The sequence below is a fragment of the Uloborus diversus genome, chromosome 10, assembly GCF_026930045.1.
Source record: "Uloborus diversus isolate 005 chromosome 10, Udiv.v.3.1, whole genome shotgun sequence".
NCBI lineage: Eukaryota > Metazoa > Arthropoda > Arachnida > Araneae > Uloboridae > Uloborus > Uloborus diversus.
In genome coordinates, this window is record NC_072740.1 from 4,860,275 (window position 1) to 4,874,162 (window position 13,888).

Sequence of the window (13,888 nt, forward strand, 5' to 3'; positions counted from 1 at the left end):
AAGCAGAATAGAAGGATCAACAGTCGATGCCCATTCTTTTTTGACTTAAGGAATCCCGTAAAATTTGAATGAGCCCCGACTGTTGATCCTTCTATTTTGCTTTTCAATTTATGATTTGTCTTATCTGTGTACGGTTATAAAACTATTTCAACGGTGTAGTTATTCAGTAGTAGGGGAGACCGTGGTTAATTGTTACAATTTTTTTACGCTAAACTATTTCAAGTATTTACACGTGGGAAACTTTAAAATGCTTCTAGTTTCTTTAACATTCATAAAATATTTTTAAAAAAATGATTAGAAGCCACTACTCCAAAATATTTCAAGTTTTTTGAATAGATGTAGATTGTAACAACTTACCCCACCACGGGGCATGTTTTTACACTATATGGGGTTAGTTGTTAAATGAGATATATTTTAGTAGTAAAATTAATTTTACACATTTTGAGGTTTATTTTGTAATAATTTTAAGACTTCTTAACCACGTTAAAAATCAAAAACTTTTTGGCTTTACAGATTTACTTCATTAAACTTGTTCTGATAAATTATCATCGTCGTAATCATTGTCCGCGAATTACAATTTTTACAAGCATATAATTTATCAAACTTAGCACATCGATCTTGTGCCCATTTGCCACCATTATGACATTGAATAACAAAGACGTACTTGAATAACAAAGTAAATTGGCAAGAAATGTTATTTTGAGTTACAACCCTTTTTGGTTTACTGGGGTCTAAAAAAGTAAATTTTGCCACTTTTCTGATTTTCGAGAAGCTGTAAGCAATAAAGGGTTTAAAAAAAACTACACACACACAATTACAGTTGCATTTTTTCTTTAGTGTGATTCCAGTGATTAGTTTTGTCGATATTTCATTTTGGGTTTTTGTACCCTTAAAGAGAGTTAGTAAACATTACCATTGATTAACACTATGCATTTAATCTGCAACTTTGGCCAGATGCCATCAAGTTCATTATTACGACACAGCAATATAACTGAGCACGTGAGCTCATAATCTTATGTACTTTAATACCAAAATGTAAAGTTAGCAGCCATAAAAGTAACTGAAATAAATTTTGACTAAAATGTAAAGTTCTAAAAATCCCATTTTTGACTGCGGAAATAACTTTATATAATCTCTATATAATCAAAGTTCAAAATTAGAGAGATAAAAAAAATGTTTTAAACATCTTTCATACGTGGCTTTTTGGGATAATAACAATGGTCAAGCACAGTCATCCCATTGAGTCGCTAAGGATTGAACCAACATTAAGCTAAAGTTTAAAAAAAATAAAGAAAGAAAGAAAGAAAATAAAATAAAAACGAGAAGTTTATTAAGCACTTAAAAAGAATTAGAGTAATACAGCTCCCAAGTGGGAGATTCGACAGAAATGCCGGACTGTCCACGAAAATAGTGTTGGCTATTCAGGGATTCATTTCTGATTTTAAATATTTGGCAGATATTCTTTTTATTCTATAAAATTGGTTAGAACATTCAAATTGTTATTCACATTGCATCGGTTTTTCTGACCATGACAAGTCCTGGATAAGTCCTAAAACTAAGCCTTTTTGAGGATCTTTTAAAAACAAATCCAAAATTAAGCATTTTTAAAGCACTTTTTAAGAACCGTTAGAACCCTAAAAGTTAAACTTTTCATACTTGCTAAAAACAAAATTATTGAGAATGCTCTGAAGATCAATTAAATAAGCGCTTTGTACAAAAATGTTTCGTCAATCTTTTTAGCTACCAAGTTTCCACCGCAGCAGGGAAATTAGCTCCGAATCCACCACGTTTTCCTTAACCCTTCAGGGGCGGTGGTCGCGCTGTGAAACCACCAATTTATAAGATTTTTTCTCTTTTTTTCTGAATGTTTTGAATCACGATCGCTTGAGTCCTCTTCTTTTGAGTTCAATGAACAAAATAAGATGGCAGAATAACAAAAAAATATTTTTTTCGTAGGCTCAATTTCTTGTCCAAATCATCAAATTTTCAATTTTTCGTTTACCCCAAAATTGGAATTTTGTTTCAGATTTTAAAATTTTTAATTAGCGCTGAAAGAGTGAATCATTTTTCCTGATTTTACCTGAGGTACTCAATCATATTGCTCTAAATGATTCAAATTCATTTTTACATGTGTAAACACGTTTTTGTCCTTCCCCAGGTGGGGGGTGTGAACAAATGGGGACACCACCCCCAGCAAAAAAAAAGTTGCGAAAAATTTTTTTTAAACTGAAAAATCTATGTCCAGATGATCAAATAAAGCTACTTGTGGTGTTTTTTCTTCATATTTCTCAAAAATTAAAGATGCGCCCCTGAAAGGGTTAATTCTACGCTCTAAAGCATGGGCAAATCTCGTCACACCCAGTTGTGTCATGATTGAAAATTATATCATTACACTCGCCCTCTCTGGACTCCCAACAAGATTTACTAAAATAATGATCATCGCAGTTTCTACTCCAGCAGTCTGTACTCGACACATTATCTCCACCTACAGCTGTAAACTTGCTTGTTTGTCCAGTGTAATTAACTTTCGTAAAATACGTGGGAGGAAAAATGACGCCTTTTCCTCATTCCTTCCTTCATTTCTTCCCCAGAAGCAACGAGAACAATTGATTCGTCGTTCCAATGTCAAGGTCTTTCAAATAAATGGGAAATCATTTTACAAGAGAAGATGCAGTCTTCTTTTAGTAATTACAAATGACAGCGGTAGCTGCTAGTGGGTCAGTTAAAGGAATGCACGCACGACGTAACGTAAATGTCAAAGTAAATAAAATTTCCTCGGATTAAAATCTATTTTGAAATGTTTATTCTTACAATGAAATGAACCATAACGTGACTTAGAAAATTATGTAATTGAATGTCGCATCAATACAAAAGTCAAGTTACCAGTTTTCTAATTTAGATTATTTTAACTTTTTTGAGTCGAGCATACTAATTACGTTTTCAATAAATTTTGGAATACTACCTTACCACGTTTAGTGTCAAATATAATATAATATACACATCACAGGCATATGAGGCCCCTAGTTTCAAAACCGGATACTTGCAAAAAATTCGATTTTCTTTTTTTTTTTTTTTGTTAGTCTTGTAGAGAATCATAAGGCCTATTTGCCTGCTCAATATTAGGTTCAAAAACCGCTTCTTTCCCCCTTGAAATGGGGCGGGAAAGTCTGCCTCAGTTTCAAAACCGGACTTTTTACAAGTTGAGCGTTTGTCGGCTCCTACAAGTATCCGGTTTTGAAACTAGGGGCCTCATATATAAATGACGGGGGAGGGGGGGAGCTAGCAACCCGTCTCGAAATTATCCATATGAGACTTGGTTCATCGTGCAGGATTCAACTCTTCTCTCTCACGCCTCTCAAAATGGAGTGCAACCTCATGTTTCTATTTAATCATTGGTAGGCTGAATGGATACTATCACATATCTAAACTTGTAAAAACGATTCAGAATCACCCCTTGCATATATATCTTTATAATTTCAACATCACTATCAAAAACTTCTTCTTTATAATGGGGCTGCGTTACAGTCTTGACCTTTGGCAGATATAGTGCTATATGTAATCCATAATCCATCCTTTCATGTGATACCACTGTCGTTCTATAAAACACGAGAATTTTGAAGCCTAGTTTCACCTTTAATCAAAATTGTTTTTTTTTTGAGCAATCACGATTGCTTATTGCTTTCATTTGACTGTTTTTGGCGTCTTATCGTTTTATTTTCCCACCGCCACCCTCCACAGAAACACCGTCGACCGGCTCCTCACGATGCTGCTCCTATAGAGCAAGCCGCCTCCAGGTTGCATCCATGTCCTACACACACGCGCATACATACACAACTACACACACAAACGCACACACACACACACAAACGCATACACACACATACACCTACAAACATACACCTACACACACATACACCAACACACATACACACACAAACACATGCAGACACCTACACATACACACACACAAAAACATACACACAACTACCCACACATTCATGCCTGCACACAGACACAAACACATATGCCTGCACACACATACACATACCCCCCCACCCAACACACACATTCATACACACAACTACCCACACAATTATGCCAGCACACAGACACAAACACATATGCCTACACACACATACACATACCCCCTACACAAAAACACACATACCCCCTACACAAAAACACACATACCCCCTACACAAAAACACACATACCCCCCACACACAAACACATACGCCTACATACACACACTCGTGATTGCGAAAAACATAATTTGAATTCAAGATGCTAAAATTCAAATTTTTTTTTTATTTATTTATTTATTTATTTATTTTTTTTTTTTTTGCGCACTTAACAGTACTAGCATTTCTTGCAAATGCGTGAATACAGTTTAAAATATTAGTAAAATACTTTGAAGGTAAAAACATGAATCTAAGAGGAACAGTTATTAGTAAATAATATAACATTTTCGATTCAGTAATTTTTATTTTTATCCTACCGTGGATTTACTAAACAAATTGGATCACCAATTATAGCCCATTGTCAGATTTAAATGTCTTTCAATAAACGCATTTCGGTGGTATTTTAAAGGAAAGACTCCTCGTCGTTGTATTTTACACGTTTTTAGGATACTTTTACTCAAACGAGTCTTCATAGTATTACTTAGTAGTTTAATATGGCAGAAGGAAAACTCAATATATATAATGGAAGTTCAAACGATGCTAGAAAACAGAAGCGGCACATCATAAAAGGAGTTCATTTATGTGATATTAATGACGAATACAAGCTTGGAAATCAATGTTGAGCAAAAAATGTGAAGAAAAATATTCGCAACTAATAAATTGAAACTGTGCTTGATTCACAAGGTATATAAACATTAATCTGCTATAAAAATTAAGCTTCCGGTAAGAGAAGGGTTTCGGAAGAACCATTAAAGAGACATTTTATAACTCCGTACCAAGAAACTCTCTATCTAAAGCTTTTTTTATTAGTCTCGGTAAAAGACAGACTCAGTCGAGAACCTTTAATTTGCTGACATTATCTCGCGTTCTGTTTAAGACTGCCGACTCCGTAGGGCAGCATAATCTGCCTCAGAATTATAGGCACAATGAAGTACTGATAGCTCAGTTAGTCGCACAACTAGCAAAGCCTACAAGGGGTCATGCGCCTCTGAAAACTTTCAGGAGTTTCATTTTTAGCAGCGCTCTGCAGCATTTGAGATTGATTTGCGAAATCGCACATCGAGGATGGGCACCCTCACATAAAGCCAAGGGCGGATTCAGGGGAGGGTCAAAGGGTCAGCTGACCCCCCTGTGACAATATTTATATTATGATTATTATTGAACTTCAATTTTTTATATCCAAAAATATAGTACCTGGAATCAATGTGAATCTTTTTTTTGGCTTGGTTCTGTTCGGTATCCTTCTCAGCGCATCATAATTCAAAGGATTGACTGGGTTTGTTTACTGGCCCATTGCTATTTTTATTTTTTTGCTAATTTTCAAAAGAATAATCCTTTCTAATGAGCTTAAAGTTTTTTCAAAGCACTCTTCCAACTCAAATCACATGTCCTGTGTGCGTTGTCTGAGCATTTTTCAACTATTTAATAGCTGTAATCTCCTGTATTCAGAGCTTAGGGGAACGTGACTAGCCTGTCCACCTAAAGAACTATGAGTTTTGATGAAAATTTGAGGGAATACAATCTATGGCGCAACTTGCGGCATTGAAAAATGTAGGGGGAAAGGATTGACAGGGTTTCGATCTCATTTGGGGGAGGGATGGGCATCCCTGCTTAATTGATACCATTTTAAGTAGGAGGTGTAACGCTGACCATTAAAACCTGACCCCCCTTACAAAAATTTCTGGATCCACCCCTGCATAAAGCAGTGTCATTCAGCCATATCTTTGAAAGAAAGGAACTCAGGAGAGCAGCAATAAAATGTTTAAGGCCGCAAGAAAGAAAGATCCCATTCATAAAAGTAATGTTTCTTCTAATGCTATCAATACAACAACACTTCTGTGGCGTGATCCATGCAAGTTTCACACAGCGCTGGAAACTTTTTCATTAATTTTTCAGAAATGGATAACCGTTTGATATAGAGCTTGGGGGAAAATTCGAAATAGGAGCCAAAAATATTTTCGAGGACTTAAAGATGATGGAAATATTCTTTTTGAAACGGCCGATGTGTCGACCAAGTTCTAGTTACCTATGTTGAGACATTTTACTTTGTACTTACCTCTTTGGAGGTCATAGCCTGATGGAACTGCAATGGATGGTACGGAGGCACGAGAGTAGCCAGCGTGGGTACAAAAAAGGGCCGACTTTCAGCGGTTACGTCAAGCTGCAAAACAAAAAGCGATATTTACAACCTCTCACCCAATAATGCAGGCAGACAATTACGGAGCCGTGTGAAATAAAAAAAACTTAATTTAAAAAATGAGTTTACAAGTTTATTGGAACTGTTAAAAGTAACTCGAGATACTTAGATTTAGTTGATAACATTTTTGATAGGTTAGTGGCACCCACGAATAGCAGAACTCTACAAAACTTGCTAAAGTGCCCTGGCATCAATACTTCCGACGACCTTCGAAATGGTAGTTTTAAGCTCAGCGACGGTTTCGGGTCCATTTCGTAAACTTTTCTCTGATATGCTTTGGAAAAATGAGCAACAAGAGTTGAAAACCAGGAGATTAGAGCAGATTAGCGAGAGTGGGCACTCAAAAGTGCGTTTTTATTCCTTAAAATATGCTAGCAATATGCTGAGATCGTGATATATCCTGCATGAATCACATCTTTCCCAAGTCAGGATCTCTTTGGACAGTATATATATTACGGTAAATGTGATAAATTGGTGATTGTATATAATTACTGGTGATTTTACACAATCATCAATAAACTTGGTAAATGTGATCAATTATTCAATATTTATCACATTTACCGGTTTATTTATACAATCCCCGATTCATTATGTGGAATGTAATTAATTTTAATAATTCTCTAGAGTAACAAGGGTTTAATTCCAAAAAAAATAATATTTTCAAACCCTAAAAATTATTTTTACAATTAAAACAAGGTTTGATATCTATCAAAGCTTACAAAAACATTTCAACCAAAAAAAGTAATAAAATTGGTTTTGCTTTGCTTTACTACATTAATTAAATATCTTAGAACGAACAAATTAGGATAATAATGTAATAAATAATGTAATCGAAAGCTTCACTATGGGAGGGGAAGGATAGAGCGGTCTACTCCAGATTACTCCTGATAAATTTCTCCAAATAAATCTTAAATTGCTAAATTTATGGAACTTTAAAGAAAATTGATTGCAATATTATGGGGGCAATTTTATAAAATGCGTTCATAATTTTACTTGTCTCTTAATGTAAATTTTCGATTTACCACAGAAATTGAAATTAATTTCTGACAATTATGTAAACTTCATGTTTGCATAAACATTTTTTTTTTTTTTTTTTTTTTGAGCGTTCAGGCAGGGGTTGGGGGTGTACTACAAACTGCCGCCCCGGATAACATAATCACCACTAAACCAAGTAACAAGTGTTCCGATTTACTGGGATTTTTTCTTTACAATCGCCGACTCGTAAAGGAGAATGTAATAAATTGGGATAATTTTTCTGAACAAGGTGAAACAACATTCCAAAGAAGGGAAATTTTTAAAAACTTCTCTAAAAATGCGTAGTTAAGAACTAGAAAAAAGTCGTGAAGGTTGCTAAAAAATACAGTAATATTTCAAACTAAATAAATGAGTAAAAGTAAGGCTCTTTAACTTTATTTCCCCCCCCCCATTAGATATTTTATAGAACACACTTTAAATGCGTACAATATACACTGCTTGACAATTGCTAAGGAACAATTATGTTTTTTGGAATAGTCGAGCCCGCTTAATGGAATAGGCAATTTGCCAGGAAAAATTATTCTAATAAGCGGGATATTCCATTATCCGGGATAAAAATAACACTCATCAACGGTGTAATACATTGGAATTTTATTACATTAAGCAGGCTATTATCCGATATTCCATTAAGCGGGCTCGACTGTAGTTAAGATAGATAAGAAACAGAACGAAGTATATAGTTAGTAGGGGGGATGTGCCTTTATTATAAGTACAAAATGATACAAATATTACTGCATTAATGAAGTAAAAACTTAAAGATAAAAAAATAATCCTATTTGGATGATTTTCAAACGACTACAAAAAATGATCTAGGTCAGAATGATAGAGACATGAGTACCTTAATATGATGTATAATTACCAGGGATACTAATGCACATTTTACATCTGTTTTCCATACTCCCTGCTTGGGGGCTGTTTTCCCACTCCTCAGGCGGATTTGAGTTTTTGTAATTTTCTGGGAAGGATGGTTCTACGCGCAACACGTCTGCCAAGAGCCTCCCATGCAAGTTCAATTGGATTTAAGTCGGGAAAATAAGCAGACCACTGCATACGGAGAATGTTTTCACTTTGCAATATGTGTCTGACACTTCAACGCTCCTGTGTGGCTGTGTATCGTCGTCCGTAAAAAGAAAGTCTGGACCTACAGCCCCCCTAAAAAGACGAACATGGTCCAGCATAACTTCTCTGCAATACATTTGCGACGTAATGCTTTCTTGTTCAGAAATGTGAAGCAGTGTTCTGCCATTGTTCATAATGCCTGAGCACACCATCACGCCTGGGCCGTACCGATCACGTTCACAAACAAATTTTTGTGCATAACGTGTTCCACTCTCTCTCCACAGTAGTTGGTGACCAGAATCACTTTGTCACACAGAAACGCGATTCGTCAGGGAACATCACTCTAGACCAATTTTGACGATCCCAACCAACATGTTACTTATACCAGCGTAATCTCTCTCGACGATGGCGTGTTGAACTTGGAGGCAACGTACGGGCTTCCGTGCATACAAACCAACATTACATACTCGTCGTGAGATGGTTCTTGCAGAAACATGCGTACCGGTAGCGGTTGTAAGATTTGCAGCTATCTGTCCAGGAGTGAAATTTCTGTTCCTTTTTGCCACGAGGGCTACATAGCGATCCTCTGAAGGTGTGGCGTTCCTACCACGACCCCTGACAAGCTTTTGCAAAACATTTCCACCTTGAACGGCCGTCTTTAATCGGGAGATGGCACGTTTTGATACTCGCATTGCAGCAGCCACAGTGGTGACACTTTGACCTGCTTCCAGTCGTCTAACCACTCGTCCACGATCGTATGTACTAAAATGATGTCTTGCTGACATTTTACTCTTAAATATTTCAAGAACCAAACAGAATTTCAGAGAAAAACCTTTTTTAGCATCCAGCACTATTTTTGTTAAAAACCAAACAGGGTAAATTTTCGTACGAATCTTGAGCGTGTATGCACTGTCTTTTATACAGATAACGAGTCTTGATCTACCACTTCACCTGAACTTGAATTTATTTCCATTGCCCAGCTGGTTGAGGCACAAATTTGTATTAATCACTTGTTCCTTAGCAATTGTTAAGCAGTGTATATTGCAAATAAAATTGAAAAATATAAACTGCTTTGCTAATATTACTTATTTACCTTCTCTTAAGATGTCATTTAATATTATGTTTCTGCCACCAAGGCCTACTGATAAAAGTGCTTCATGAATTACGGTATTCTTCAAAATAAAAGTCAAATCTAACATAGTAGCTGTCTTATTTACGGGCTAGATTAGTTTTTCAACATTGACAAAACTGTCATTACGTCATATCTTTTTAGTAAACGATATACCCTTCGGAATTTTCTTTCATTATTTTTTCCCCCACTAATTTTGATTTTACTATAATTCAGCTTTTTTAACGAATCGTCATACTTTTCTTTTATCAACAAAGACCTGTGTACTTGTTTTTTGAATTCATAACAGTTACTAAAACTTGAAATTGAAACGCTAAAGCATATCGGCCATTATTAAAAACTCTATAATAGAGAGAAAGCAAAACATCCCGAAAAAAAAAAAGCCTTGCCAGCACGACATCACAAATACAGTTGAACAAGTATGGGATCCAGGCTGTACGAATTAATAAAAGTACAATTTACACAAAGCAACCGAAAAATTGAGCCAAGGTACATAAAATAACTACTGTACGCAGTAACAATTGTGTTTTGAATATAAGATAATAAAGCATAAAGCCTTCGTCGCGTAGAGATATTATACGTCATAGAAAAAGCTAAGTAGCTGAGCAAACTGAACAAATTTTGGCTAAGTATTGACATTTATTACATTCCCCATTACGAGTCGGGGATTTTATAAATTAACCAGTAAATGTGATAAATATGGCTAAATATTCAATGATTTATCACATTTACCAATTTTAGTGGGGATTGTGAATATTCACCGGGGATTGTATAAAAGCACCGGATTTATCACATTTACCGTAATATACATACGTTTTTTTTCTTTTTTTTTTTTTTTAATTTACTTCGACAAACCATCATTTGAAAAAAATGTCATTGCTATAGCACTTGGACAAGTTGGCATTCCCTGGTTTTCGGTCACAAACTTTCTTTGAGTCGCAAACGGGGTATTATTATTCGAATCGTAGGCTTTCAGAATCGATGAACTTCAGAAACTTTGTATTTCAACTATTTCATCAAAAAAAAAAAAAAAAAAGGAACAAAGATGCTCATGTTCAAAACAAATCCTATCCTGCCCTAAATTCAATCAACAAGTTTTAACTGAATATCGCTCACTGTTCGAAAGTTATCAAGGATTTTTTTCCACATAGCTAAATTATTGTCACTCTATAGACTTTGCTTCACTACATTGTCATTTCCCCCGTCATTCTACTGTCTTGATGGTCCTTAGAACATAACTCTAAATACGATAAAGTATAATGTTTACTTAAAAATTTTATGACTTTTAAAACATGAAAGTTAGAAATTATTATTACTTATTCTTATTAGTTTTGTCCTAAGAGGTTCAGTATCAGAGGAAAGTAGATGACAGAATGTATTTTATGGGCCAGAAGCCGAAGCTCTTCTATAAACGAACTTCTAATTCCTGTCTGACATTACTTAACAACTGAAATATAGGATTTTTTAAGAAAATTAGAAAAAAGACGCCTCATGCATCTTTATTTAGTGTTTGCCGAATACGCACACCTAATTATACTTAACTAATTTGCAAAAATCATTCATTTTTAATTTAATCTGAAAAAAGTATGATTACCTTTGCACAGACTGTAAAATTTTTCAACGCCAACGTTTTAAGTAGCATATTATTTTCTATAAATCATGAATATTCTAGTAGGTTTTACACGCAACATTTAGTAAAAATTGTTGAAAAGGGATGTGCTTTAACTTCTGTATCAGTAACATAAAAACGCTACTTTTTAAAAAGAAGATGATTTCAAAGATATAACTAGGTCTATTTCAATCAACTAAAACCGTAATTGTTGCATTTAAAAATTATAAAAGCTTGAACTTCTGATTGGAAAATATTTTTGCCAGTTATTATCCGCATATTTATAAAAAAAAAAAAAAACAGTTGTGGTGCGGATTTTATATACGGTTTGTCTCAAAAGTAATAAGACTGATTTTTTTTGCCGCGAGACTATATTGCCCACACCTGTACGAGCGGTTGGAAGTTTTAGGGGGGACGCGCTTTCCAGAAACACCAGTTTCAGTTTTCTACGAGCTCTCGGAGCGGTGGGAGGTAGTGATGTGCCGGATCGTCAAAAAAGTAGATCCGCGGATACGGATACGGATCCGGATCATTAGAGTCAAGATCCGCGGATATGGATACGAATCTCAAATTTTTTTTTTACCCAATTCAACTATCCAAGTGTTTAATTTGTTACGGAAGCTATTTCCGTCAGAATAATAACACTGCTTCTTCAAAAAATGTCATCTACGGCGAAAATATAATCAAGACTATGATTTACTTTTTAAAGAAATCTCTGTTAAAATTGAGGGAGAGTTGGAAGGAACGGGTCAATGCTGCATTATGCAAAAATAGCTGCAATGCTTAAATAGAATGTGATAAATTATTTCTAGCTTGCTCGGTAGATGCATGATACAGGAACAAGGGTGCAAAGCTGTTACTGGACAGGCTGGAAATATTTTTCGCCTTTTATTTCAGCATAAATACAGCGCTGACCCATTCCACCCAACTTACTCCGACCGACAGAATAACAGAGCCTGGAACACCTTTACAAACAGTAAATAGAGAATTTAGTCTCACTTTTTTTGAAGAATGCCGAGAAAAACCAAAATGAAGAATAACAGAAACCGCAAATCAATAACAGAAACCAATATTAAACTAGAAATTAAAAAAAAAAAAAAAAAACATGGCCCAGAGGGCCGACCTGATATTGAGATGGATTTCGCGGTTCAGAACACACATTGTTAACAAATATGAACTGACAGCGGATAGAAATTTTAAATCATTGAGCTTTTCTCCATATCCGACTATGAAATAGCTACCGATCACGCGTATAAAGGCTTTGAATTGCATTTAAAATTTCCTTAATACGATTATAGCTTTTACTGTATGTAACTTGGAAGTTCCAAACTAATGTCAAACGCAGAAAACTTAGTTCTTTCAATTTGGGGCGAATATTTTTAACGTACGGGTAAGTTTTTATTACAATAATTCTGAAATACGTTAAGTCGGTTTTTATTAATATTTCCGGTAATTCAAGTTCTGCAAAAACGAGGCCAAGCTAAGAACACTTTCGATCAAGTCACCTTTTGAACGAAAAATACGAGCTATTCAGCTCTGTCGGACACAGCGCAAGTTAAACTTATAAATTTAACCGAAAACCTCAGTCCGGTGCTTTAAAACAGGTTTTTTTGACAGAAAAAACAATTTTCAGACCGTGGATCTATTTTTTGAAATTAGCTTGCACGATAAGCTTTAAATGAGATGTAAATCGAAGAAATCGATCTAGAATTGAGGAAGATCTCGCGTAGGAACAAAAAAGAGGCTACAGAAATAATACATAAGGATGATGCCCATGTCAAAGGCTTAAAAAAGCGTATACCAAAAAGCTATGTTTTTGTTTTTGTTTTTTTTTTACATAACCATAAAAACAAAGGAATTAAATTATATAACACAAAATAGTGTCGAAAAGATTGAGGAGCAACATGAAAATGAACCTTTCAGTCTCATAGTCCAAAAGATGAACTTCATTTTTTCGATTTTGTAAGAGTCAGGGAAGCATGTCTCTACAAAAAAAAAAACTTTCCACATCCATCTCAAAAGATAATTTCACAATGAAACTCTTTCCGCTTCCCTCAGATCTGAAAGACGATAAACAATCGCGGTACACAGAAAGCTCACGCCTGCAAATTAGAAAACACAAGAACGACTTATAAACTCATTATTCAGAGGGCACAATACGATTGTCCCCTTTTATATGAGGTAAAAGACAGCCGAGCATGATGAAAAGGAATCGCTCTGGTTCCACCTTGCGAAAACCTTCTCAATTTTATTTACAAGCACAAATCTTTATTTTCCCCCTCATTGAAATAAAGAAAAATAAATATTTAGGGGCTGAGAATTTTAAATTTTTTTTTTGTGAACAGATAGTTATTTTTGTTTTCCTTTTAAACTCTTACTTTAATGAAATTCAAAAAAAAAAAAAAAAAACTGAGTTATGTTTTCCACTAATTTACTAAAGCCAACAACTTACTGATTATGACCATATTACCAATTGTGACATTCTACTGATCATGACTTTGTTACTGAACCAGTATATTTTTAATCATTCTTATCTTTAATTAAGACTGTTTTTGAAAAAACTATTGTTTCTAAAATGTTAAATAACTTTTAATCATTTTGTAATTAATTCTCCTTATCATTTATGTTTTTGAAAGTAACATCATTTTCTCTTTAAAATTGTACTTAAAAAAATTCAT

General features: G+C 34.8%; 1 protein-coding gene across 2 annotated transcripts in view; it reads right to left on the reverse strand.

Annotated features, from left to right (window-relative positions):
* The window catches only part of LOC129231239 (uncharacterized), a 165,599-nt gene that overhangs the window by 110,174 nt on the left and 41,537 nt on the right, over window positions 1-13,888 (reverse strand). For both annotated transcript variants that reach the window (XM_054865511.1, XM_054865512.1), the window contains exon 2: window positions 6,238-6,342. In XM_054865511.1, coding sequence (XP_054721486.1) covers window positions 6,238-6,342 — 105 coding nt within the window. The remainder of the gene's footprint in view (window positions 1-6,237; window positions 6,343-13,888) is intronic.